Genomic DNA, 27,315 nt, shown 5'->3' with positions numbered 1-27,315 from the left:
GCCTAGAATTTTAATTCTTCCCTTGTTTTCATGCTTACCAAATTATTATCTTTGTTGTTTTATTCAATCTATGCTTGTTCAGATCTGCCTGTATGTTTACTAGTGTCTTTGTGGCTTATCCTTCCATCTGGGTTCCATTTATTTTTTCAGAACATATGTTCTGTCAAGGCCTCTACGAAAGTTTTTTAGCAATACATGTTCTTCACATGGGGCTTCCCAGGTGGCACTAGTGGTAAAGAATTCGCCTGCCAGTGCAGGAGACATGGGTTCCACACCTGGGTCTAGAAGATCCCCTGGTGGAGAAAATGGCACCCCACCTCAGTATTCTTGCCTGTGAAATCCCATAGACAGAGGAGCCTGACTGGCTACAGTCCATGGGGCTGCAAAGAGTTTGATGCAACTGAGCACTGTTTCTCACCTATGGCAGCCTTTCTCTTGAACGATAGTGTAGCTGGGTGTAGAACTCTAGGTTTGCAGTTACTTTATTTTGGGACTGTGAAGGTAGTATTCCTTTTCTTCTGGCTCCTGTGTCTGGTTTGTGTTGCTTTAAGATCTCTTTGTCTTTGGTCTCCTGGAGTTCTTCTCAAAATGCTGTGTCTAGGTATATATCTATATCTATCTTTACTTTATTCTGCTTAAAACTCATGGTGCTCAAATCTAAGGTTGTATCGCTTTCATCACTTCTGGGAGTTTCTCTTCTAATTATCGTGTTAACTATTTGCCCTTTTTCATTCTTGGTATCCTTTCTTCCCAGGTCACCCACTTAGATTATTTGTAGTGATTGTGCTGTACAGATGCCCGCATCATCATGATTCTTCTCAGTTTGCCTCCAAGTCTCTTGAATATATGAGAGCTGATTTCTGTGGTGCCTTCTGGGAAAATGCTTGGAATTATTTTCTAATTCCATGTTCTCTCCAACTGTATCTAATCTGTTTTTATTTTACTGTCCAGTGGGTTTTTAATTTCAGTGACTGTATTTTTATTACTAGACTTTCTCTCTCAAATCTTTCTTTTTTCTTGTGTCTTGTATTTTTTGTGAGTTTTCAATTCCTTATTTGCTTTTAATCATGTAAACCGTAATTCTCTGGTGTTTAACATTTTGATCTGTTTCTGAAGTTCTTGGGGACGGTGCATGATCCTGTGGACTTGCTATGGACTTGTGGTGGATTGCTTTCCCCGCCAATGTTCTGGGAGTTTTGACTCATGAGTTCATTTCCGGCAGAGCTATTCTTAACTTGGGGATTTGGTGTAGCTTGGTTTGAGAGCTTATCCCTCCAGTGTCGCTCTGTCTTTTCATCTGCCAGCCTAGAATTACCTTTTATTGTAACTCAGGAAGTTTTTGGAGAATTCTAGGGGTGTAAATCTGAACTCCACTCTGCTACCCCCAAGCCTGTGTGAAAGCTGGCACGTGACCATGAATTCCTCACTGGAGATTGTTTTCCCTGACCTGACCCTGGCCAGGACACTAGCTCAGTCATCTCCCTGTCCTAAAGAGTGTGAGGTTTTTCTGGTCTGCCTTGTAATTGAATGCATAGCCCTTTGAGGGTCTTTGTGTAAGCAGCACCTCAGCTGTAACTCTCTGCCTTGTGCAGAGAAGCCCCATCTCTTTTCGGGAGGGGGTGAGGGGGTGGTGTTTAGGAACACGGCTGTAGGTTACTACATCTGACAGATGTGTCCCTGGCTCGTGCCTCTGGCCCATGGCTCTGGCCCATGGCTGTGGTTTCCGCTCCCTGGGGGTTTCCTGGTTTTGGGGAGCAGAGCTCTGCAAGCGAAGTGTGTGTAATATGTTTTGTGCAGCGTTTTTGTGACAGATTTTTTTCAGGTAATGTGAGCTGCCATATTGCCAAAAACAGGTCTGTGTAGTGCTGAGCAGTCTGCCTACCTCATGATCAATAACTGGGTGTAATTTTAGGATTCCAGAGAGGGTCCTCGCCACCACATGACTCAGACCACCTTTGTGCCGGAGTCATATATTGGTAACCTTTGGACAGAGCATCCACAGCTGAAAGAAAGTATAAAACCACTGGCCTGATGCAGAATCATTTTCCTGATCAGATTATCTCTGCTTTAAAGCACAAAAACATTGGTGGCCAGTAATTAGCTTTGTGAAATATCTGAAAAATCAGACCCTCTTTTCTACACAGACTCTGGCCCAATGGGAGGCGTTTAATGTTGTCTACAACGTCCCATGTGGTAGAAGTGGACGGAGGGGCCCTAGTGAGGGGGTGCCATCTCCCAGGCTGGTTTGTATCTGGTTGGACCGAGATGTCAGCTTATCCCTGTCTCCTCGGGCCAGTTAAGAGTTGAGTGTCATCTGTGTGTTCCCTTCTCCCCTTCCCTGGAGAGAATGTGGATTATCACTATAAGCTCAGGGGCAGAAACAAGCAGAGCTGAAGCCCAGACCCCTTTCTGAATCTTCTTGCAGGGTTTGGAAGCAGGCAGACGCTGGCTCCTTGGTGCCTGTAGGCTCCCTGGAGCGTAGCTTATCTTCCCTGTGTCTGTGCAAGAGACCCTCGGGCACCTCCCGCTGCCAGTTGCCTGGCCTCTTAGCTTTCTGCTGCCAGCCGTGAGCTCTCTAGTTGGTTGTGTCCTGTTTCCATATGCCAGTTTTTTATATCCTTCAGCATAGGGGCTCTTTGTCGGGAACTAAGATTGGACCTCCAGGGTCTTTGAACAGGCCTTTCAGATGGCGTGCCTGTGTGTTTTCAGAGGTTCTGTGAACAGATGATGTGAAGCAGGTGGGGTGCTGCATCCGTGTGATGGTCGGGGCAGCTTGTCTCCTCTGGGCCTGTGGGCGACCCATGGCTTGCTGAACGAGGTGACCGATTGGCTGTTTGCCTTCTTCAGGATTGATGAAACCCTTAATGCCCCCGGATTCCCTCAGTGGGACCGGCTGTCGCTCTGAGGACCAGAGCTGTGTGCCCCCGCTGCCGGAAAGGAAGGTGACCGCCATTGACCCCGCCCCCGTGTGGAGCCCTGAGGGTTACATGGCATTGCAGAGCAAGGGCTACTCGCTGCCCCACCCAAAATCCAGCGACAGTTTGGCCATGGACATGCATGTCAGGTGAGGCGATGCTTGGTCCTGCTGCCCTGCAGCTGAAGGAGGAATCTTGGTCCTCAGTGAGATGGGCTCTGGGAGGAGGCCCTGTCCCAGGAGATACCACCCTTAGGGAAGGGGCACCTTGGGAGGGACCAGTGTGCTCTGGGGAAGGAGATTGAGATGAGGATGGCTGGGTGCTTTCATGTGAGAGGCTCTGATGGTGACTGAAGGCCCAGGAAGAATCCTGGGGTCAGAGGCAAATCCCACAGAACCTTGGGCCAGGGCCATGGGGTGGGGTTGAGCACGTGTGTTATGGCTCCTTCCTGTGAAAGTAAGGCGAGCTGGCTCTGCCAGCCCAGTACCCCAGACTCTTCTCGGACTTCCCGGCTCCAGCGTGTTTGAACCAGAGGATGCCCAGCTGTTCATGGAGTCCACCAGCCACTGATCATCACTCTGGACTCCAGGGGCCGCCACCAGCCCATGGCCCAGCATCTCTGAGGCCCGTTTAAAGATAGAGCGAATGTTCGTGCCTATGTTTTTTTCTTTTTCTTTTTAAAAAAAATTTTTTTTCTTTTCTTTTTTTTTTTTAAACTGTGTTCAGCGTGGAAACCAGGAACCAGGCTCCAATCACATTGACTGATTTTTCTGGTTCCTTTTCAGGAGTGAAAGCTCTTACTCTGCCTCCCCCGGAAGGTCAGGGGGCATGAGTGCCCAGCGCGAGCTCCTTGAGGAGAGAGGGCAGGAGTACTTGAGCGCTTCTGACAAGAAGGCCCCAGCAGACTGTGACTCCCGTGTCTCCTCTCAGAGAGTAGGCCAGGAGCTTTTGTTTCCACCCCAAGAGAATGGTCAGGAAGCAGGCACTCCTGTGAGTCACACCCCAAACCTCAGGTGCTCCCCACTGGAGCCCGACTTTGCCCCCACAGAGAAAAAGCCCGAGTATGGCGACTGGGACGTGAACCACCAGTCAAAGGTCACCGACCCAGATGCTGCGGTTGAGAAGGAGGTACCGCGGGAGGAGCCACCCTTCAGTGTCTCCTCCTGGGAGAAGGAAGGGAGCCCGAGTAAGCCGGCAGCTCTGGAGCCCGAGTGGACGCCAGAAGCCCGGGGCACCAGCAGCCAGCACCCAGAGCAGACCGGCAGGACCCGTAGGTCCGGCCCCATCAAGAAACCTGTCCTGAAGGCCCTCAAGGTGGAGGACAAGGAGAAGGAGCTCGAGAAGGTAAAGCCGGAGCTGGCAGAGGGGAGCACCCGCCTGGCCCGGGGGACGGGGCCTGTCCACGAGGCAGCTGAGGACGAGGACCAAGAGAATGACCCTGCGCTGGCCAATGCGGCTCCGGCCACCTCGGAGGACCAGGGCTCAGCCCGTGCCAGCTTGGGCCGTGAGACCAGCCGTCCTGAGGAGGACAACAAGCCTGATGGGGCCCCAGAGGCCAGACCCTCCAGGGAGGCCAGCCACACACCCCCAACCAAGAGGAATAACTGGATCTTTATTGATGAGGAGCAAGCCTTTGGGAGCCGAGGGCCAGCCCGGGGCCGCGGCCGCGGGTTCCGAGAGTTCACCTTTCGTGGGCGACCCACTGGTAGTGGCCTGTGTGGCGGGGGTGTCCTTGGGGCACGGGGCCTCTACAGCGGCAGCCAGAGGAGTGGCCGGGGCCGGGGGCCACGGGAATTTGGGCCGCCAGATGACTTCCCTCGGGCCAAGCCCCGGCGGAGGATTGCCAGTGAGACCCACAGCGAGGGCTCTGAGTATGAGGAGCTTCCTAAGCGGCGGCGGCAGCGAGGTGCTGAGCCCGGGGATGAGGGTGCACTTCCGGAGCGGAAGGAGGCCACGGGAAGGAAGGGCGACTTCAGGGAGTCCTGGCGGTCTGGCAGGATGCACCCCGAGGACCACGGCGGGCCTGAGGCCAAGAACCGAGGCCCCCGGGCCTTCGGCCGTGCCCTCCCCCCCGCGTCTGAGCAACTGTGCGTACGGCCGGAGAACCTTCGCGGCCAAGGAGGTGGCCCCTTGGCCCAGCCGGGGTCCTAGTGCCTCCTGGCAGGAGCCTGGCCCCCCTGATGCGTGTGGGGCCCGGCGGCCCTTAGACAGAGACTACATCCCAGACACCTACAGACGCCCCGACACCTTGGGCTCCCGGGGCTTCGAGGATGGCCGTGTGGAGGACAAGAGGGCCTTCTTCCAAGATGACCACGCAGCAGATACCGAAAATGCAGAGAACCGGCCCTTCAGGCGAAGGCGGCCTCCACGCCAGGACAAGCCCCCCCGCTTCCGGCGCCTCCGACAGGAAAGGGAGGCCCTGGGCCTGTGGGGGCCGGAGGACGAGCCATCCCTGGCAGCCGGCCAGTGGCCGGGCCGTCCCAGACCCTGCCCTGGGGACAGGAGCAGCGCCACAGGCCGCAGGTCCCCTGAGCTCGCCTATCAGAACTCCTCTGACCACGCCAATGAGGAGTGGGAGACGGCGTCCGAGAGCAGTGACTTCAACGAGAGGCGGGAGCGGCGGGCCGGCCCCGAGCTGGACCCCCAGGCCGATGGCGGCCCCCCCGGGGTGAGCGCAGGCGAGAAGAAGGAGCTGGCCAAGCGGAGCTTCTCGGGCCAGAGACCCCTGGTGGACAGGCAGAGCCGGAAGCTGGAGCCGGGAGGGTTTGGGGAGAAGTCTGTTAGGCCAGGTGGCGGTGACACTTCTCCCCGCTATGAGAGTCATCAGAACGGGACGCCTCTGAAAGCCAAAAGGTAAACCAGAAGCAGAGTCCCGGGTTCTTTTTTGTTGCTGTGGTTCTGTTAGCCGGTGTTTCCGGCAGCACCTCACGCATGCTGTCCCGCCGTGTGTCAGGGCCCCGACTCCTTCCCTCTCGTTGTGCCCCAGGGCAACCGCCTGCCAAGGCCATCACGTGTGAACACCTCCATCATTGCCTCTCACCCTGCTATCTGCTTCTCTTGTGGTGTGTTGTTGTTATTGTGGCTTCAGAACCGAGACTAGAGGCCCCATCTGGTAGTCCCCTATAGTGGCTGTCCCAGTACCACTCAAGAGTTCAGTCTCTGTATGTCTCCTCGGGGTCCAGCCAAGGGGCCACCACCGCAGGGTTGGGGTCGTTCTCTGTGCGTGGCACCTGCTGAGCGCTGGCCTGTTCCCCAGACTCCCTCGCCCTCGACTGTGCCAGGCAGTTTCTTCGCTGGGGCGTTGCTGGCCTCCTGGTCCTGCAGAGAGAGATGCTCCCTGAGTGCCTTTGCTTTTCCATGAAAGACAAGCAATCCCACTCTGAGGATTCCCCCCACACACTTGGTGATAGCCAGGCAGTAAGCAGGGGCTGTGAGTGACTCCTGAGGCCCAAAGGGCGCCTCTCTGGACTCAGAGGCATTGGGGTGGGTGCCCTGTGCTTGCTGCCTGCTCACTGCCCACAGCTGGCCTGGGATCAGGGTAGGGGCAGAGCCTGTGCAGCCCGCATCCCTGATGTGGCTCAGGCCCCCACCAGGTGCCGAGGAAGACAATTATGCTGCTTCCCGGCCTCAAGAGTTCAGAGCACAGAGGCCTGGCCTGTAGTTCAGTATCTCTGAACAAGGCACCACAGGAGAATGTGAGTTCTTGTCGGTGTGGATCTAGAGGAACTTTCTAGGGCCCAGATGGCAAGACCTGTCTTTACTTGAGTTTCTGCCCCAGGGGAGTGGCTGTGGAGCGAGGCCTGGGCTCCCTCTGCGGCCCGGTTCTAAGCCTTGCCCCTTACCTCTTTACCGTAGCCCTACTGGGTGTGGTAGGCAAAGGGAAAGGACAGGAGACGAGCTCGGGGGGGGGGGGGGGGGTGAGGACAGAGCAGCTTCTCAGGGGCTTTGCTGGAGCAGTGGTCTGGGGTGGCCTCCCCACGGGCTCCCGGCAGCATGTAACTAGCCACTCCTTCCGCTGGGTGGAGGGGACACCAGGAGGAAATGACGGAGACGAGGGCTGAGCTTGGTGTGTGCTGGGTGTGTATGCGGCTTCTCCTTCTTGGGCCGCTTCTGAGCTGACGAGATCCTCCTTCCTCTCTAGGTCCCCAGACGAGGCCTTGCCTGGAGGTCTTGGCTGTGGCAATGGGACTGGCCACTACACGCTGGAGCGGGCAGCCCATGCTGCCTCTGATGTCACTGAAGCCTCCTGTGAGAAGGCAGAGAAGGAGGCCAAGCTGGCCACCCAGAGGTCAGGCGAGCAGGGAGAGACCATGAAACCATTTGACCTGAACTACGGACGTGAGTGTCAGCTCACATCTTCAGGGGAAGAAGGATCCAGATAAAATGGGGGGCGAGGGGGGAATGGCCACTGCCATGGGTTGCTGAGTTTGCCCTTTCACTGAATATCTTAGGTTCTGGGCACGTACTGGGTTAAGAGCAAAACAGGAAGGATTCCTGCCCTCGTGTTGCTCACAGCCCTGCTGCACTCCCATAACAGCCCTGCAATGTCTCAGTTTTAAAGATGGGAAGCTGAGCCCCAGAGAAGTTGAGTGGTTTGTCCAGGGTCACACTGCTGGTTAGGAGTGGAGCTGGGACTTAGGTGTGTGTCTCTCTGAGGCCTGTTTTCTTAACTGTGACCTGTTTGGTTTGAGATAACAGTGCATTGCAGGGTTGTGAGAAGGGTGTAGAAATACTCTCTGAGTTTCCTAGACCCTGGTGATGGTGAATATGCTGAGGCCCAAGCCAGCTAAGTGCCTGGCCTTTTGACCTGACTCAGTGCTTAGATATCACGTGTCTGTAGGGTTAGGTTATCCTTAGCTTTCAATAAATGGAGCCATTGCCCTTCCTTGTGAATCTTGGTTCAGACGCCATCATTGAAAATTGCGGATCCAGCCCTGGGGAGGAGAGTGAGGTGGGCTCTCTGGTGGGCGAAGGCTTCATTGAGGTCCTGACCAAGAAGCAGCGTCGCCTGCTGGAGGAGGAGAGGAGAAAGAAGGAGCAAGCTGTGCAGGTACGGGGTGCGCTGTGAGGGGACGTGGGTCTGGGACACAGGGACACCTGTAGCCTGCGGTGTCAAAGTGTTCTGAATTCGGCCCGGGCTGGGAGAGGAAGAAAGGCATGCTTGTAAGCAGGCGCTGCCTCCCAGGGCCCACTGTCGCTATGCTCCATGGGGTAGATGGTGTGATTTCCCTGCTCTCAGAGGGTAACTGATCCTTGGTGACACCAGCTGAAACAGGCTGAGCAGGACCCAGACCTCTGTTAGCCCCTGAAGTCCAGCCTACTCCTACTGTGGTCTCAGATCTCAGCCCACTGGGCACTTGCAGGGTGGTTTGGTTGGCACTGCAGTTCCCGCATGGTTGAGGTCTTAACCGACGGTTGGTGAATTCTCTGGAGCAGTTTCCGTGTGTGGTTTTGGAGCCCACAGTCGTCTGCCTGGGGGGAACTCATTTTTCATGTCTGCTATCGAGGCTGGACCCTATCACCCTCTTCTCCATAGGTTCCTGTCAAAGGCCGGAGTCTTTCCTCTCGAATTCCTCCTCGGTTTGCGAAGAAGCAGAACAACCTGTGCCTGGAGCAGGGTGACGGGCCGGTGCCCGGCAGCAGCCTGGGCACCGAGATCTGGGAGAGCAGCAGCCAGGGTAAGAGCTTGTGTTCGGACCCCGAGGCTCGGGCTGCCTCCCAGGCTTGGGGCCGTGAGCATAGGCACAGCACTGCCTGTCTCCTGGCTTCCTCTGCCGAGTCTAGGGTTAATGCCGTCTGAGCACCACGTGCCGCTGCAGCCTCTGAGCGGATGTCAGAGTTTCCTTGCCTGAAGCGTGGTGGCGGGCAGAGCATTCTGCATCCAGTGACGGGAAAGAGGGGTCCCCACCCCGCCTGGCTGAGGTCGCTCAGGAGTTGGTTTGACTGTTGCCCATGTCAGTTATCCTTCCTTCTTACCCTGAGGGCGAGCAGCAGACGACTGTTTGGGAGAACAGGAGTCCACTGCTTTCCTGTCTGTGCTGTGCGCCCTTTCCTTGCCAAAAGGTTTCTGTCAGCTCCTTCCCAAATGCTGCTTAGACTTTAAAGCAGACTAGGGTGGCCCTTAATTTATAGAACATCTGTTTCCCCGAAGTTAAAAGAATTTCTTATCCAGTGGTATTTTCCTGGTAATTCATTTTAAAATATAAAACCATTTTAACTGAGCAGATTGTTCTTGAGTTCCTGCTTTGGGCAAGGGCCTGCAGGGCGGGCAGCAGGAATTTGGTGAAATCATCCATTGCTAGCTCTTTTATTCAGAGCAGCTGAGGCTTCCAGAGTGAAGTGACAACCCCAGAGCCATGTGACAGACACCCAAGAGCCTGGTTCTGAGCCTGATTCTCTTAGTTCTGCCACAGAGCCTGTCTTCATGTTTCTGATTAAAACCTTGATTCTAACACATTTCAGTGTAATATTGGGAAATTGTCAACTCTGATTGAAAGTACAATAGCCTTTTAGTAAATTTTGGTATCAGTCAGTTTGGTTTTGTGAGAGTGGTGGGTGTCGCAGTGTAAATGTCCAAAAATACGTACTTTCTAGCTTGGTCAAGCAGGGTGGACCAACTCAGGAGTCGCCCCTGGCTATCCAAGGTTTCCCTCCTGGATTGTGCAGTGTCTCGTGGTTGCTCAGACCAGGGGTGTGTGGATGGCTTCAGAAGGGCCCTGGATCTTGGAAAAGAGCTTGGGAGGTTTTGTGCACGCAGAAAGGGTCTGTGACTTTTATTGGATTTTCAAGAATGGTTGAGCTAACAATAGTTGAGTAATAATCAACTTGACTCATTCAAAGACCTGTAGAGAGGTGCCAATTTGCAGAAGTAAATAGTTAGCTTATGTGAAAAATGCTTTATCACAGCAGAGGTAGTGATACGGAGTTCTAATCCCTATGAGTGAGAAGCTGCTGGTGTGTTTACCTGGAGCTCATCGTCCATGAAATCTCAGGAAGCTCATTTATGGAGATGTTTCTGGGAACGTTGGGAAGTCGAGTGAAAGTGTCAGACTGAGGAGGGGGGTGGTTTGAACACTTGAGTTTATGTGAGCTGCCTGTGGTCGTATTTCTGGCTTGGTGGTTCCTCTTTGATGTCCTGACTCTGTCTTCCTCTTTGGCAGCCCTCCCCCTTCAGGCCTCAACCAGTGACTCCTGGACCAAAGCTGCCACTGCCTTCACCAGCACTGAGCCTGGCTCTGCTGAGGTGAGTGGCCCCCAGGCACCAAGCGTGTGCTCATAGTCCAGAGCCGTCCCAGCGGCCTGCCCAGGCTCTCCCTGGCCAGGTGGTGAGCCTGGCTCATCGCTGGTCTTGTCTTGCTTTCAGGTGTGTGGGAGGGAAAAAGAGGGGATGGCCAGGGAGTACCCACTCTGGGTCCTTGGCATCTGGCCGTGCTCACAGTGCAGGGGCCCACATGTACCAGGGATCACGGGCTCGGGCCGGGAGACATGTCATGCCCCAGGTCTTGCTCTGCGAGACTCAGGTGCTGACTGGCCGTGTGTCCTGCACAGCAGGGCTTTAAGAGCAGCCAGGGAGACAGCGGTGTTGACCTGAGCGCCGAGTCCCGAGAGTCCTCAGCGACCTCCTCGCAGCGCAGCTCCCCATATGGCACCCTGAAGCCCGAAGAGGCAAGCGGGCCTGGTCTGGAGCCCAAGGCCGACGGCCACAAGGAGCAGACTCAAAAGCAGTCAGAGCCAAAGGTAACCTGGAGCCTGGCTCTCAGGGGCCAGGCTAGGCAGAAGGGCTGGTGTCTTTTGTCTTCTTTTCCGGCTCCCGGTTCCTTGGAAGCTAGAGGTCAGGGTCACTCCAGACTGTGTCTCAGCCTCTTTGCTTTTCTGTCAAGGATTCAGAACAAGGCTCAGGACAGAGCAAGGAGCACAGACCAGGACCCATCGGCAATGAGCGCTCTCTGAAAAACAGAAAGGGCTCCGAGGGGGCCGAACGGCTGCAGGGGGCTGTGGTTCCCCCTGTTAACGGGGTGGAGATTCACGTCGACTCTGTGCTGCCGGTACCACCCATTGAATTTGGAGTCAATCCGAAGGTGAGGCTTGAAGTGTTTCTTGTACCCACCTCCTCAACCCTCGTTTTTGGTGCTTAGGAAGGAGGGGCCTTTCCTGGAGGAGCGGGGTGGTAGGTGCTGGCAGCACTCCAAGGGATGTTGTGGGATGGCGTCGTGGGTGAAGAGCTGCTGTGGGCTGGTTCCGTCTCCCTGCCAGTGCCAGGCAGGTTCTCAGACCAAGCAGGAAGCCAGGCAGAGAAGGGGGTGGCTGCCTTGCCTGGGGGCTGTCGGGGAACAGCTGGCTGTTTTGTTCACGTGGTGAATACTGCTTACTTATTTATGTGGCTGTGCTAGGTCTTAGTTGCGTCACATGGAGTCTTTGATCTTTGTTGCGGCATATGGCATCTAATTCCCTGACCAGGGATTGAATTCGGGCCCCCTGCATTAGGATCCCAGAGTCTTAGCCTCTGGACCACCAGGGAAGTCCCGTATTGGGTTTTTTGAGTTGCTGAGGCTATGGGTCCCTTTCACATGTGTCTCTGCCAGAAGGTGAACCAGGGTGATTTCTGTGGCTTTGTTCCCCTTTTTCCCCCAGGACTCTGATTTCAGCTTGCAGCCCGGCTCTTCCTCTGGCCCTGTGGGGAACCCAGTTGTCAAACTTCAGGACGCATTGGCCAGTAACGTAAGTCTGTGCTTCTGCCGCCCGGCTTTGTGGCCTCTGTCCCAGCAGGCCCGTGGGAAGAGAGCCTCACCAGTGTGCTCTGGGGTTGGGCCGGGCAGTTTGTGTCTGGGTGCCATTTCTAGTTATACGCCAGTGGCAAGTTGTTCCATGCCCTGGTTTTGTGAACTTAAAACGGAGTGGTGTAGCTCCTAAGGTCTGGTGTATTTGGCACTTTGTGATTCAGAACTTTCCCAATTCCACGGTCACACACGTTTGAGAATGCTGTGCTAAATAAACAAGTGTCTTTACTCTGCAGTTTCTCAGAAATCCTGTAACCTGCAGGTGGGCGCCAGGCATGGCAGGAAGGGGGTCTAGTGCTGTATTTCTGACCAAATTTCCAGGGCCTCTTTTTCACGGTTTGGGGGAAGGGGCTAAGACAGGAACTGGGACCTCCACGCCTTGCAGTGGGGCCTGCCTGCTGGCCGCCAGCCGTGCTTCTGTTGCCAAAACATGGCGGCCCTGCTGGAAGGCTGGGTCCGGGCAGGAGGGGTGTGGCTCCCCCGCCTGCAGGTGTCCCACCGTGTCCTTCCCTCCAGGCCGGGCTGGCCCCCAGCATCCCCATCCTACGGCGGGACCATCACATCCAGAGGGCCATCGGTCTCTCCCACATGTCCTTCCCCACCGCCGACCTCACTCTGAAGGTAACTCGGGGCCCGGTTTGTGAGGGGGCAAGAGCAAGCAGACCCCACCCCAGCACACACACCCCAACCCCACCCCAGGGCCTAGCTTTGTGCCACCTGCTGCCTTCCCGGCAGTAACTTCCATCTCCCCCCACCTCCTTGCTTCCGAAGATGGAGTCTGCACGCAAGGCTTGGGAAAACTCACCCAGCTTGCCGGAGCAGAGCTCGCCAGGAGGCGCCGGCTCAGGCCTGCAGCCCCCATCCTCCGGGGGGGCCTCCAGCGGGGTCAGCTATAGCTCCTTTGGCGGCGTCTCCATGCCCCCCGTGCCTGTGGCCTCAGTCGCACCTTCTGCATCCCTTCCAGGTACCTCTCCCCTGGTCCAGCTCAGAGATCCTTATCCATTCCCTCGAGGGAAATACAGGGTTCATAGCCCTGAGCACCCCCTGTCTTGACCTAAGGAGCATGTTCCTGGCTGGGGGCCACGGGTTCCTGTGTGCTCTGGTCTCTGGCACTTGCTGCTCTCCGCTTCCAGCCCTGGGAGGAGACAGGACTCTGTGACCTCAGCAGGGCTCTCTCATCTCCTGGAGAGAGGCCCCAGCAGAGACTCTGTCACATGAGCAGCTGTCTGAGCTTTGTGAAATAGCACAGGGTCGTGATGGCTGGGTATGGGGTCACCACACCGATGAGATGAGCTCACACCCGGGAAGGGGTTTGTATCAACTGAGCCTCAGTAAGCGGGAACCAGTTTTACCCCAATTGTCACTGTCCTTGTCACGGTATCAGTGCCCGAAGGAGCCTGTGGGGATTCAGGGGGCCCAGCTGCCAGCGTCTCAGTGATGCGATTCCAATAGATCCTTCTGACCCTCCACTGTGGACTCAATAGCAGGGAGATGAAGAGGACCATGACTGAGAGACCATGGCAGCCTCCTTTATGACCGAGCCCTTCCTGGGCGTGTGGGGCGGTGGGTGAGAGGGGAGGCCGGCTGCAGCGGCCCCTCCCCCCAGGCTGCACAGGAGCCCAGGGCCAGCTCTGCCACGTTCCCTCCCCCACCGCTTCGCGGGACCTGGGACAGCGAGACTTGATCCTGTTCCCCTGCCTTCAATTCTGTTTCCAGGCAGTCACCTGCCACCTCTCTACCTGGATGGCCATGTGTTTGCAAGTCAGCCCCGGCTGGTTCCTCAGACCATACCTCAGCAGCAGAGTTACCAACAGGTGATCCCATTGAGACAGGTGACCCAGAGATAGAGGGGAGGGTGCAGCACAGGGCGTGATTGGCTGCTTCATGTACCTGTTCACGGCTTGTCTCGTGTTTTGCACCCCTCACGTTACTGCCCCGTACCTGGCACGTTACGGCAGCCAGTGTTTCCTGAGTGAACGCGCGAGAGCCGAGGAGGAGGGATGGAGCTGAGTGCTCTGGACTGCTTAGCTTTCCTTTCTTGACGCTCTCCCTCCTGCACCCTAGCTGGGGAATTCACTGAAATGGGATTCTCTTTGGTGATCAGGTATCCTTCTGATGAAGAGAAGAAAGGCCTAGACTCCCAGGCATGGATGCGTTAGAAAGAGGTAGTTGTAGAAGTGAGCAGGTGTCTGTGTTCATGCACAGTGGGTACACTGCTGTGCTGCCAGGGGCTGCGTGTGGGAGTCTCCTCCTGAAGCTGGTGCTGGGCCTTCCACGGGGGGTCCTGTACCTGCAGAAACCAGGGTGAAGCGCCGCCCCAGGGGCAGAGGACACGGCCTGTCCTGGTCTTTTCAAAGCGTATTCTTAAACATTATGTCGTTTGGTTCTGCAAGGTCTCATAACTGGGTCGTAGCGCACGTCTTCCTATGTCCGTGGCGTTTCCCATCCACTGTTGGGTTTCTAAACCCACCTCTGTTGGATGTGGAGCTCAGGCTTGTTCGTCCTGCTGTGCCGGGTCAGTGTAGGGACAGTTGTGCTGGTCTGGGGCTGCTGCTAGTTCTCTGTTCTCTCCCGAGAAGGAAGGAAGCGCAGGCAGGCTGTGTTGAGTTTGCTTTGAGGGCGGTGTTGGCTGCCCTGGGGAGAAGGACCGGGTGGGGGTGAGGGGGTGCCGTTGGCGGGCTGGGAGAAGCAGCTTGCAGGACAGCGTGGTGACCGCCCGCCTCCCGTCTGCAGGCTGCCGCTGCCCAGCAAATCCCAATTTCCCTTCACACATCTCTGCAAGCTCAAGCCCAGCTGGGACTGCGGGGCGGGCTGCCCGTCTCCCAGTCTCAGGAGATCTTCAGCTCCTTACAGCCCTTCAGGTGAGGAGCCTGGGTGTGGGGGCCTTGGCGGCCAGTCCCGTGGCCACTGGCGGCTGTGCGTGTGTCTGCGGGGTCTGGGGTCGGGGTTGAGCTGGCCCGCGCGCTCGGCGTGTCTGTCCTGTGCTTTTGGCCCCACAGGTTTTCCTGTGTCTCATACAGCCTGTATGTTTGCTTAATATTGTGATGTTCAAACTGGGGTCCCTAGACCAGCAGCAGCAGCAGCAGCAGCGTCTAGGAGCTTATAAATGCAGGTTCTCAGGTCTCATCCCAGGCCTCTGAGTCATAAACCCTGGGGCTGAGCCAAGGGCCCGTGTGGGAGCGAGTGCTCTGGGGTCTGAGGTGAGTGCAGCCGGTACAGCCACCTGCCTGACCCAACCGTCCATCTGGCTTTTGCAGGTCTCAGGTGTACATGCACCCCAGCCTGTCACCGCCCAGCACCATGATCCTCTCTGGAGGCACAGCCTTGAAGGCCCCCTACTCGGCGTTCCCAGGCATGCAGCCCCTGGAGATGGTGAAGCCCCAGTCCGGCTCGCCCTACCAGCCCATGAGTGGAAGCCAGGCCCTGGTCTATGAGGGCCCGCTCAGCCAGGCGGCCGGGCTCGGCGCCTCCCAGATGTTGGACTCCCAGCTCCCGCAGGTCAGGAATTCAGTCATGCCTGCCTCCAAGCCCCAGATCTCTTTTCTTCGTGACCCTTTTCCCTTGTATCTGCCTCTTGACTCGCCCTGGCTTCCATGTGGCTCGTGGCTGCTGTGATTAGTGTCTGGGCTCAGGCCCGGGCCAGCTCCTCCACCAGCCATGAACAGCCCCGAGACCTGGATTCTCCTGCAGCCTCTCCCCCTACCCAGGCTCAGGGGTGCTGAGTGTCCTCTCTCGTGCTCACTCATGCTTCTAGACCCTCTAACCCTGGTCCCACCACCAGCCCCCATGTGCTGCAAGCACCACGTGACAGGATCTCTGGTTCCACGTCCTCCTGCCCCCTGGGCACATTAAACTGTTCTGAGGGTCACTCCCTTTCTTTGGACCCTGGATCAGTCTTGAGCTCCACTTCCATGTGGTTCTCAGCAGGGTGGACATCTCTGTGGATGACCCTCCCGCAGCCTCCTCACCCCCAGTGCTCCACTCACAAGTCCAGGGTCTGGACTGGTCCCTGCCCACAGCTGCACCTCTCCTATCATCTTGGGCTTAAGGGTCCTACCCAGTCACTACCTTGAACTTTTCACCCCCTCCCTCTAGTGACCAACTACCTCCAAACACCTTTTAACGCTCCCTCCTACTTCCCTACTCCTTGTGAGGTGGGGTGCACTGTGGCTTGTAGGATCTTAGTTCTCTGACCAGGGATTGAACCTGTGTAGTCTGCAGTGGAAGCATGGGGTCCTAACCACTGGACCACCAGGGAACTACCCCCTCCTTGTCATTTGCACTCCGCTTCCCACCCCCACCTCTGTGCTCACCCATGTTAAACCCTGGCTTGCCTCTGCTCATCTGCCTGTGGATGGATTCAGGCTAAATACAGACCCTCCAGATGGCCCTCCACAGATACAGGGCCCTCCCCACCCGACGCACAGCCCCCTGGATGCACAATTCCTGATGGCTGGATTCAGACTGAATACAGATCCCTCCAGATAGCCCCTTGCAGTCACACAGGGCCCTCCCTGCCCGTCGCACAGCCTCCTGCATGCACAGTTCCCGATGGTTTTGGTACCTCGCCTCTTTATTGCCTTCTCCCCCACCTTGATGGTGCCTCCTGTGTCCACAAAGAAATGTGAGTCATAACCAGGAAGAGACCATCTACAAGCTCCCAGCACCATGACTCTGAAGGACGGAAGGGGCCCTGGGGCGAGGGCAGCAGCTGTCCTTATTTACCCGGGTGCTGCGGCAGCACGCGTCAGCGCCTGCCATACTCAGCTATGAGGGTCTTCCACCCTGCGCCTGCATCCCCAGGCAACCCTGTCCTTCCTCTTTCTTCTAAAAAAGGAAACCCTTTAAGGGCATTAGCCCACTCCATATTACTGAACCTGACCTTCATCCTCCTCCTCCTGATCGGTCAGTAGCATCTGACGCAGGGGTCATGCTCGCTGGGCCACGGGGACTCTGCCCCTGGTTCTCCTCCCTCCGTGAGGCCGTCTTTCTCAGTCTCCTTTGCCGTTTCCTCCTCGCCTCCCTGGGCAGTAAGTCACTGTGCCTCCTGGGCTCTGTCTAGACCTGTGCTTCTGAGCCTTATCCCAGCACAGCTCTCCCTGGTTCTGTCTTCAGTCCAGACCTGTCTCTTGGAGTTGAACTCAGGCCCAGTGGGCTGCCCGCCGTCTCTGCTCACAACTCACAGTATCTCAAACTTAAGGGAAGCAAACTTCATGTCCAGCAGAGTCATCTTTGGGTTCCTGTTTCCCCCAAGGCCCTATTGATGCTTAAGCCCAAAAGTATTCAGAGTCTGGGCCTTTCTCGTCCTGTTTACCCCGCTCCCACCCTCACCCCCGTCAAGGCTCTGCACGGCTAACGTGGGACTGCCACTCGTCTCAGTGATGCAATTCCAATAGATCCTTCTGACCCTCCACTGTGGACTCAATAGCAGGGAGATGAAGAGGAATGTGACTGAGAGACGCCACGTGGTGGCCCCCGGCCCCCACTCCTGAGGGTCTCCTGACCCACCTCCTTGCTCTCTCTCACCTCGTTCCAGCATTTAGGAGCATTCCCTTGGGCCTGGTGGTTCCCGCCTCGTCCTGTCATAACAGGCTTCAGGAGGATCCAAAGACACTAGGGACCCTAAGCCCCAGACCCTAGTTTTCTGTCACCTTTGGAGGCAAAGCATAAAGGACTCCTGCCTTTTTATGCCACAAAAAGGGGCACAAAGATACCTTTGCTCTCCAGCTCCCCTCTTTGGGGGACTCACTGGGTCACTACTTAGGAGGAGGTCTCTGGGCCTTGCTGACCTTTCTGTCTTTCCTCTCAACCGCCGCAGCCAGCCTGTGGTTCTTTCTCCCGCTCTCCTGAGAGTGTAAAATTAGGGTGATTTCTGCTGCGGTCTGTCGAGAATCTGTCCTTCTGGGGAAGAGCCTTGCTTCCTCCTCTGGAATGAGAGCCTGAGCGCGACACAGGCTTGCTCTCAGACATGCATGCTGTCCTCCTGACTGTGCCCTTTGCCCAGCAGCTGACGATGCCCCTGCCTGGCTCCCAGCTGCCTCTGCCCCGGTACGGCTCCGGGCAGCAGCCCCTGCTCCTGCCACAGTCCATCCAGCTGCCCCAGGCGCAGAGCCTCTCGGTCGGGGCCCCCCGCAGGATCCTCGCCCCTGGGTCCCAGCCTTCGGTCCTCAACACCAGCAGAGAGGTGAGGCTCACTCCCATCTTGCTGTGATCCTGGGATGCGGGGTGGGGGAGTCTTGGCTTTGGGGGACCCTCCTGGTAAGTCAGGAGCCATAGCTGTCATGCAACGTGGAGGCTCTCGGCCTGACCAGACAGCTGGCTTCCTGCTCTTTGCCAAGTCCTCTCGGTCCCAAGGCAGGAGCTCCTTGCTCACGTGTCACCAACAGCATGGACAGGCCTGGGTGCGTGGATCAGGAGGGCCTTAGGGGGCTGCTGCTGAGGTCCAGGGCCAAAGTCCTCGCCAGCTCCAGGGTTCCACAGAAGGTGGCCTCAGGCTGGTGCGCAGTCCATCCTCCCCATCTCATGGCACCACCACCCCCACCCCGCAGCCCCAGCTCTGCCGAGGGTGGTGGTGTGGGGGCAGCTGTCCCCAGGGCCCTCCTGTGACTCTGTCGCTTCCCTTCCCGGTGTCTGTAGTCCTCTCAGATGGAGATGAAGGGCTTCCACTTTGCCGACAGTAAACAGAATGTTCCTTCAGGAGGCTCTGTGCCGTCGCCGCAGACCTACAGGTAAAGCGCCACCCTGGAGCTGGGTGCCCACGGCCGAGCCCTCAAGGTGCAGTCACGGGCCCCGGGAGAGCAGGGCGAAGGCAGGGCGCTGAGGCGGGGTCGCCTTTGTCAGCCTCCTGTCACCAGGAGGCTGCAGTGCGGGGATGCAGGAGACTTGGGGATGGTTCTGCTTTAATCATTATCATAAGCTGTTCTGATGCCGGAGAACTTTGTGGAGAGATAGGGAAAGGAAAAGCTGATGTTACAGTAACATCAGGGTCGACTCTGGCTACTGGCAACCTTCTCACCAGATTCTTCATAAAAGACTCACTGGCATGGGGGGTGCACACTCTGGAGCAGGGATTCCTCTCCTGGGGCCACATGTCCCCCATGGGCTTCTGACCCACCAGGGCTTGCTGCTCTGGGCTCGTGGGCATGAGTGGACCTCCTTTGGATCCACCTCCACCTCTAGTAAGTGTCCCAGGTCGCTTGCTGGATTCAGAGGGGGCTTGGTGTATGTAAGTCATGGGCTGAGTTATGGCTGACCCTTGAACAATACAGGGGACAGGGGTGCTCACCTCCCACGTGGTTGAGAAGTCAAGTATAACTTCACAGCCCTTCATATCCATGGTTCCATATTTGAGGATTTAGCCAACTGTGGGTTGTGTAGTACATGTATATTAAAAAAAATCTGCATGTAAGTGGACCCCATACAGTTGTTCAAGGGTCAGCGGTTCTTAGTATGTTAGAAAGTTAGGGAGCGTCCAGTTCTGACAGCGTCTGCACTGACCGGGAAGGCCCCACACTCTGGGGTCCGGCCCGAGGGTTGGCACAGCCGACTCTTGTTAACCGTGGAAGGTTCCTGGCATTCCCTCCTATTTGCCCATGAGGAACACAGGTGTGCGTGACCTGCAGTGCCTGTGCGAGGTGACCGCGTAGCTGTGGCTGAGCTCACCTCCAGCACAGCCAGCCGTGTGCCCCCTGACCCGGAGTGTGGAGGCCGAGTCGCCCTCCTTCACGTCAGTCCTTCTCCAGCTGCAGTTCCTGAGAAAGGGGTTTTTGTCAAATCGCCCCGTTCCATTATCTTTCCTGTTCTTGTTTTCACTCTCTTGGCTTGATTTTTTTCTGTTTGTTGTTTTCGAGTATATTTTTCATATAGGCCAAAACTACAGACCTGTAAAAAGTATATATGGGCAGCAGCAGCAGCAAACAATGAGTTTGATTGGGAAGAAAAAAGGAAGCTTCAGGCACAGATTCCCCTGCTGCCACAGGCAGGTTTTACCCCCGTCTGATTGGAGAGCCTTCCTTGGAGGCCAACCCGGAAAAGGCACGCTCACGTAACAAGAGTCGCCTGTGTCCATTCATTGTCGGCATGGCAGCAGCAGCTTTGTTTTTGGGAGAATGCTTAGAAAAGACGAGCGTAGCTGGTAGCCTTTGTTGGTGTCTTAGTGAGGTTGGGAGAATAGGAGTGGTTTACAGTGCAGTGTTGCCCAAATTTTCTGGAGACAGGGCTTTGGATGCATGCCCTGTCAAAGAAGGGTTCCTTGACCAGATACTTGGGCGGGGGGCGGGGGTGATGTGTGAGCCCAGGAGGGCTTGCTAGGGGGTCAGGGTGCACCTCAGCAGATGGCCTGCATTCCCCTGGCCCTCAGGGGGTCTTCTTGAGCTCCTCTCATGACCTTTGACCACAGAATCCTTTTCCACATGTTATTTAGTCACTAAGTGGTGTCCGACTCTGTGGCCCCATGGCCTATAGCCCACCAGGTTCCTCTGTCCATGGGATTTTCTAGACAAGGATACTGGAGTGGGTTGCTATTTCCTTCTCCAAGGAATCATCCCTACGTAGGGATTGAGGCCGCATCCCCTGCATTGGCAGTTGGATTCTTTACCACTGAGCCACCAGGGAGGCCTTTTTTTCCACACGGCACCTGATTAATTAACATCCTTGGAGCTAGTTGTCTGTCAGTGGAATACATGTAGAAAGGTGATTTACATTTTTAATACTTTTGGTATTATTCTTTGCTACCCACCACCCTCTACTTCCCAAATGAAGACTGGAAGGATACTTGGCATAACTCATGTATCAGGCTTTTAGGGGATGGGGGTGGGGCACGCTGTGTAGCTTGCAGGATCTTAGTTTCCCAGCCAGGGGTTGAACCTAGGCCCCAACAGTGTGAGCACCGAGTCCTAACCTCTGGATCACCAGGGAGTTCTCTTCTTTTTAAAGTCTGAACTCCTATTGGAGTTTAAGCTCATTTTTATTTTTTATTTATTTCATCAATTATATATACACATATGTATCTGCCGTGGCACTCAGCTTGTGGGATCTTAATTCCATGACCAAGGATTGAACCCAGATCCACGGCAGTGGAAAGCAGAGTCCTAACCACTGGACCACCAGGGAATCCCTTCATGTGTCAGGTCTTGTAGCCCTTTTGTCTGGAGCATCAAGTTGGTCCAGACCCTCCAAACCTGAGAGACGGTTGGTGACCGTCTGTCCTTTGGTCGGTGTCTGCCCATGGTGGGGACCTGGCCACCGCCCCTCAGGTGCGTCCCTGTGAACTGGGTTGGAGGTGCCAGGGCCCCATGGCGATACCCTCGCCCCCTGTGCCCTGGCTGTCTGGGTCTGTGTCCTCTGATGGAGGCTTGACTCCGTTTCCATGGTGACGCGTGTGTTCTCACCCCCTCCTTTGGTTTTTTCAGGCCTAGCTCTGCTAGCCCCAGTGGGAAGCCCTCTGGATCAGCAGTTAACATGGGCTCTGTGCAGGGACACTACGTTCAACAGGTAGAAGATGGCTTTCCAGACCCTCCAGCCCCGGATGCTTAGGCCCGTCTCCAAGTGCCAAAAGAGGAGGGACTGTCCAGCCCGTTTGCGTGCTCCTCTTAGAAAGAGACATGCCCTGGCGCTTAGAGAGTGGCGCCGGGAGCCCGCGTCCCTCCCGGAGAAGGTGCTTCTCCTTTTGCCGGGCGTCTGGATCCTTCCTTGTCCTGCTGAGAAGGGAGGATGCGGATTCCTCAGAGGAGGTGACGCCGGAAGGGGGACTCTCCCTCCGTAACAATTGGGCTGTGAAGGCGCTGGGACCCGGTTAGGCCCAGGGGTCAGCTCTAGAAGCCGGGGGTATGCAGGCACGTGTGTGCCTGGCGCATGTGCCTGTGCGTGCTGGCCTAGTAAGTGCTGTGTCTCGTCCCTGTTTTGGCCGGGTGGGGTCCAGACGGATTGACATTCTCCCATTTATAACGACAGGGCTCGCTCAGCATCTTTGCCTTCGGCACGATCTCTTCAATCCTCTAAAATGTGACCGAGCTCCAGAGCTCAGACAAGTCAGGTGTGGGATGTTAGCGAGACAGCCTTCCTGGCTGGTGGAGGTAGAGGCTCTGTTGTTCAGTTCACTTCTCCTAACTCAGTTCCCCAAGGGTCACTCTCTGAGTTGCTAGACCTGAGCTTCTAAAGCTTCCTTGAGAACTCACACCACCGTGTGAGGGGCAGAACCAGGCTGCTCACTCGGTGACACCCCTCAGTGTGCAGAGCTGCAGCATAAGGGGGCCCTGGCTGTGACTCTGGAGGTCACACTAGGGGCTTGGAGAACGGCTCCCACAAAATGGGAGTCGGGTGGGTTGAGGATCTGGGAGGCCGAGTTGGACGAGAGGCCCCATGCCCCTGCAGCACGGACGGGGGTGCGTTGATTTGAGAACGTCCCTGGGGCGGCCTTGGGTGGGCCGCTCCTGCAGAGGCCCCCGGGCGGCACAGATGCTTCCCCGGGACCCGGGCCTCCTGCCTCTCCGAATCACTGCACTCAGCGCCCTGGGAGGGAGCAGAGCCTTCTCAAGCCAGGGTCCTGCCCAGGAGAGGCATTTCTGAGTCTGGTCCTTGACTGAAAGATGGGCTTCTTAGGGTAGCTTTCCTCTGACGCAGGAGCAGGAAGCAGGTGGTGGGACCATGGGTCCTGGCAGGTATGTTTGCGCAAGGCTGACTTCCTCTGTCTCCATCCATCTGTCCAAAGGCAAAGCAGCGAGTGGATGAAAAGCCCGGCCTGGGAGCCGTGAAGCTGCAGGAGCCACCCTCAGCCGCTTCCCCGCTGAAGCGAACCGGAGCGATCAAGCCCCGGGCGGTCAAGGTGGAGGAGAGCAAGGCCTGAGGGGCTGGGCCCGTCCTGCCCCGGAGGACTCTGCCCTTGGCCTTGCTGCTGCCCGTCGCTGGGGAGTCTCGCCGAGGGATCCCCCATCCACTCACCTGGCCCAGACTTCGAGGTCTCCCTTCTCTCCTCCATTCCCGAAAGCTCCGTTGTCCAACTGGCTTGCACCCGTGGATCTCTGGCATTGACCTGCTTGCTTTAATACGAAACGAACAAGCAAACGACTCCATTCCCATCTCCTTTCCACCATGACTGCGGACTGACCGAGCGTGGAGTGACTGAGCGTCATGCCGTGCAGACTAACCCCGCCCTCCCCCGCTTCCACCCCTCCCTGCCTCCCGTCCCCGGGGCACCGTGGTCTGGCAGCAGGGCCGTTTTAGTTTGAGGCTTTTTGTTTTAAAAAGCAGCTACAGGTTTTTACAAAAGAGAAAGGAAAAGAAAACAAAAACACAAGCTTTGTATAGCTGGACTTTTATCTGTCCTTTGCCACCCTCTCCCTGACCTCCTCCTGTTGCAGTGGTTTCCTGTCACCTCCCCTGTTCAGTGTGGTAGGTCACTGCGGTACTGGTAGGGGTGATGCTTGGGAGCACGCCTCTCCTGCTCTCTCTCTGCTGGTTACTTGCAGAAAGAAGTGGTTTCAGACACTGCTCCTGAGCTCGGGAAGCGGTGACTTGCGGGGGCGGGGAGTGGGCAGGTGGACTGGCATTTCAATGGCTTCCAGCCTCTGGGCTGATGACCACAGGGAGCTTATGGTCAGTCCATTGACGATGATGATGTTTTTAGCCTAAGAATGACACAGAACTTCTGTCTCAGACTCTCCCTAAAGCTGGTGGGGACACTGCTGGGAACGTGAGGTGAATCATGGAAATAAAAGGCAGTGGTGTGTTCCCGTCTTGACCGGGGCGGTGCGAGCTGACAGCACCACCACCCCCCACCACCCCCCCCATCAGTGCCGGCTGCACCCACAGGGCCTGATGTTTTCTCATGCTCCCTCTTCTCCGAGCTGCCTTGTCTCTCTGGGTCCTCCTGTCCATCCACCTCTCCCGCAGCTCGGCACTGGAAACCCTGCTGTCCTCTGTGGCGACAGGCGGCTGGACCATTGTCACTAGAGATGACGGGTGTGGTCGGGTCTGTTGCTGCGGCCCGAGCTCTGGGAGGAGGCAGGAGGGCTTGCTTCTCTCCCTTTCTCCCCTCCCAGCCACAGGCCCAGGCTGTGGGGCCAGAGAGGCCTGAGCAGGGCAGTGGGGTCTCCGGTCTTTCCAGAGACCAGAGCAGGGCCCAAGGGGAGGTGGGCGACTGCAGGGCTGGCAATGCTGCCAAAACAGCCTGCCTAGCCTTTTAACGTGTGCAGAGCTATTGCTGTCCAAATGTGGGGGCATTTATGCTAAGTCTCTGCTTTTAAAATAAGTACTAGAAGGAAATCATCCTAAACTCCAAGGAAAGGCGAGGGGAAATGTGAAGTTTTGCCTATGCTCTTGAGAGAACTAAGCTGCCATCAGCCTGCTGTTGCTGGCAGGTCTAGGGGAGACTTGGCTGGAAGGATGGGAGGCAGGGAGACGGCACGGCCCACAGAGTCCACCTGCAGTGTCGCCCCAGGTGGTGACGGCTACTCGGGCTGGGACTGTAGGCTCTGGCTAGTGTGGAACACGGAAAGAAGGGCCTTAGGAACCGCTGGGGTCACTCGTTGCTCTTCGCTGCTTTAAGGAAGCATGGGAACAACAGCCTCTGGCAAAAGGTGCAGGGTTTCAACATTTAATCAGTGGTGTCCAGCACTCCCCTCCTTGCCTCCACCCTCAGACCTTCTCACTGGCGTGTGTTTTTGCCTTTTCTTCTCTTTCATCCCCTGGATCTTTACTCTGAAGCCCTTTCTTGCAGGGCTGCCACTGGACAGAGCTCTCTGTGTGCTCACCTGCCCTTGTCCCCCTCCCCCTGTGAGCGCCTGGCTACTGTCCCCACTGACGGGGCTCCCTTCCCCTCCGGTAGCCCCTTCAGGGCCTCACGCTCTCAGATAGAAACGTGGCCAGACCCCTCACACCTGATTCCAGTGCATATTATCAAAAGGAAAAAAGGCTTTCTCGTTTTGAAATTCAGCAGGACAGGCCTGGATGCTGTTACAAACTCTTTTAAGATGTGTCCCTTCAGGTGAACCTGCCCTCAGAGTGACAGTACTTCCTGTTTGAGAAAAAAAAAAGTGAAAGGGTCACCTGTTCTCCCTTTTCTCTACCTACCCCTGTATTCCCCCCACCCCCAATAAAAACAGAAAACACTAGGATTTATTTATATGTATTGATGTCGTAGGTCTAGGTGGAAAAAGAAGTAAATGTTTCACTGCTCTATTTATATATAATGTCTGAATTATTCTGTGCAGGAAAGGCCAGGAAAATTGCATGTGAAGTTCAGTGCGTTTACCACCTTCGTGTGCCCAAACTGCAGTCTCTTTCCGGATAAGACAGATTTTACAATGAACTCTGGAGGCAGAGGGTGGGCCCTGGGCCCACCCAGCACCCCATCCTTTCCTTGGTCTGATGAAATGCAGTAATTACTGCAGAGATGTCTTGGGGGGCAGTCTCTCTCCTGTCATGTGGTTTTGGAGCCAGTCTCCAGGTAATAGGACTTGGGGTCATATTTTGCCTTCATATTCCCATCCTCAGAGTGCAAATCCACACAGAGGCCTCTGCCAGAAAGCCTTGGGTCAACCAGCGGGAGGGAACACGTAAAGACTAGCACTCAACAATTTTCTGCTCCTGGGCAGGGGCAGGGGCAGGGGTCAGAGCCCTCTCACTTTGCCTTCAGCTACTCAGCTTACCCTTCTTTGCCATGCTGGCTGCTCCACCCTGGCCGTTGATGATGCATCCTGTTCCTCGGCAGCCAGTGACCCTGTAGTTACTGTGTGTCGTCCAGCATCAGTTCCTCTGTGGGGTAAAACCCAAGAGCGTGAGCTCATGTACCCGTGAGGCCTCGTCCACCCCTTGAAGGCTTCTTTGCCAGCTGTATTTGGTCTGGTTTTCGTTTCCTGTTTTGAATTAATGTTACTGTTTTCAAACTTGGAATTCCTACACTTTGGGCTCCAGGTTCCTTCAGGGAGAAAACTAAAGAGTGACTGTTACCCAGAAAAATCGGTCGGTCCGGTTCCAAAGCCATGGTCATTGCAGCAACTTCTGGGGACACTGGGGTATCTTGTTACATACCGACATCAGTTCTCTCCAGCTCTGCCCTCACCCTCCTGTCTTGTAGATCTGCCTCCTGGATGGTTGATGAGGTTTGTCAAGGGCTGTGGAGGCTCAGAGTGTGCACTCACAGGCATGGTCTCACTCAGAACTGGCCCGCTGAAGCAGCGTGGGGTCAGCAGCTGAAGCCCCCTCCCTCCTGTGTGGTTCCCCTCCGCTGAGTAGCTGCATGTTACCTCTCAAATCTGTATTTGTCCCATTTTTCTTGCAGAGCTAGCCTGGGTTAGAAGGTCTGCTGGAAATGGCCTTTGAGCACCAAGGACACTAGGGTACTTGAACTTAGTACTATTCTGTGATGACTGGGAAATGCAGACTTCAGAAAGCTGGCTCTTCCAGTTTGAAAAGTGAACCGGACCTAAGACATCACCAGGACAGGAGCGGCTCAGTGTTGGGGTCGGACACTGTTGTCCAGCCATGTCCTCCACCGGGACCACCAGTGCATATCTGGCCAGTGATCTTCCAGGCATATCCAACCTGCAGTTCACCATTTCTCCACCCCAGTTAGGTGACCTCCAAGAGGGAGCAGTGTCTCCGAGGCCCTGCCTTCAGCATGTTACAAAGCCTCAGTGCGGAACTTTCTGTTGAGGCTCTCTGTGGACGACCTTCCGTTGTGAAAAGGGGGCCCTGCACACCAAGCTTTTGACCTCATGCCTTGCATAGTAAAAAGCGTTCGGGTTTTTTGTTGAGAGGGTTGTGGTTTTTGGTTTTTTTTTTTATCTTATTTTGGCCTTTCCTCTCTTTGTCTTTTCATGTAGACCAGATATTTGAAAGGGCAGACGATGGCTAAAAGGTGTAACGTGCAGCTTGTTTCTACGTTGTTTGGGGGAGCTTTTACCTTAGATGGGAAAATGGAACCCTGGATTCACCAGGCCATGGTGGCACCCTCCTCCTTCACCCTTCCCTCCGGTTCAGTACCTGTTGTTTCTCCTTTCAAATATGTGATTGTACTAGCTCTTTCCATATGAAAGAATTCTCCTTATTTAAATAAAAAAAAAGTTTAAAAAAAAAGACCCACTGAAACCAAACATGCTTTGTTAGGCTGTGTGTTCCTCGACCATGTCATTTGAGTAGAAATGGAAGAGTTCCGCTTGTGTAGAAATTAAGAGACTGGGCAACGTGAGGTGAGGAGGGGCTGAAGCCTGGGGTTATTAAGGTGGGTCTTCCCAGTGGGTGGACGTTAGCACTGCCTGCCCCCTGCCCTTCCTCACCCCACTCCCCTTGTGAAATGGCTGGGTCACAGAAGGTAAGTGCTTGACTTGTGTTTTGTTGCCACTTCTAATGTCCCTTTTGTTTTGCTGTAATAGGAGAGGTAATAAAGTACAAAGTTTTGCGGTACTTTGGGCTAGGAAAGCAGAGCAAGCCAGGTGTGGGCCGTGAAGGATGGAGAGCTAGGATCTGGGTTTGAGTGGTAGTCCTCGGTTCTGCCCTCCACTAGATGGTCACCTTGGGAAAGACACCACTGCCCAGAGCCACAATTTTCATAATTATAAAATGTGGGTTGTAAACAGTACCTACTGGGCAGGGTACTGTGGATGCAGAGGCCATGGGAGCGTTCA

General features: G+C 55.7%; 1 protein-coding gene and 2 non-coding genes across 3 annotated transcripts in view; all 3 read left to right on the top strand.

Annotated features, from left to right (window-relative positions):
• The window catches only part of PRRC2B (proline rich coiled-coil 2B), an 84,754-nt gene extending 57,987 nt beyond the window's left edge, over positions 1-26,767 (top strand). Inside the window, 19 exon segments of the mRNA XM_043916570.1 lie at positions 2,848-3,064; positions 3,701-4,982; positions 4,984-5,768; positions 7,057-7,253; positions 7,820-7,965; positions 8,452-8,593; positions 10,076-10,158; positions 10,464-10,652; positions 10,796-10,993; positions 11,547-11,633; positions 12,209-12,313; positions 12,464-12,656; positions 13,409-13,506; positions 14,426-14,553; positions 14,950-15,190; positions 17,700-17,876; positions 18,329-18,420; positions 21,103-21,184; positions 22,401-26,767. Of these exon segments, the coding sequence (XP_043772505.1) occupies positions 2,848-3,064; positions 3,701-4,982; positions 4,984-5,768; positions 7,057-7,253; positions 7,820-7,965; positions 8,452-8,593; positions 10,076-10,158; positions 10,464-10,652; positions 10,796-10,993; positions 11,547-11,633; positions 12,209-12,313; positions 12,464-12,656; positions 13,409-13,506; positions 14,426-14,553; positions 14,950-15,190; positions 17,700-17,876; positions 18,329-18,420; positions 21,103-21,184; positions 22,401-22,535 (4,577 nt within the window). The 3' untranslated portion in view covers positions 22,536-26,767.
• LOC122704150 lies at positions 13,122-13,207 on the top strand. Its single transcript, XR_006343770.1, has one exon. It is a non-coding gene; the product is annotated as a small nucleolar RNA SNORD62 (small nucleolar RNA).
• Positions 17,066-17,151, top strand: LOC122704148. The gene has a single exon (XR_006343769.1). It is a non-coding gene; the product is annotated as a small nucleolar RNA SNORD62 (small nucleolar RNA).
• Positions 26,768-27,315: the final 548 nt, after the last annotated feature.

Source organism: Cervus elaphus, chromosome 11, assembly GCF_910594005.1.
Source record: "Cervus elaphus chromosome 11, mCerEla1.1, whole genome shotgun sequence".
Lineage (NCBI taxonomy): Eukaryota > Metazoa > Chordata > Mammalia > Artiodactyla > Cervidae > Cervus > Cervus elaphus.
The sequence above is the reverse complement of the archived record's forward strand: the minus strand, read 5'-3'. Positions and strand labels throughout refer to the sequence as shown.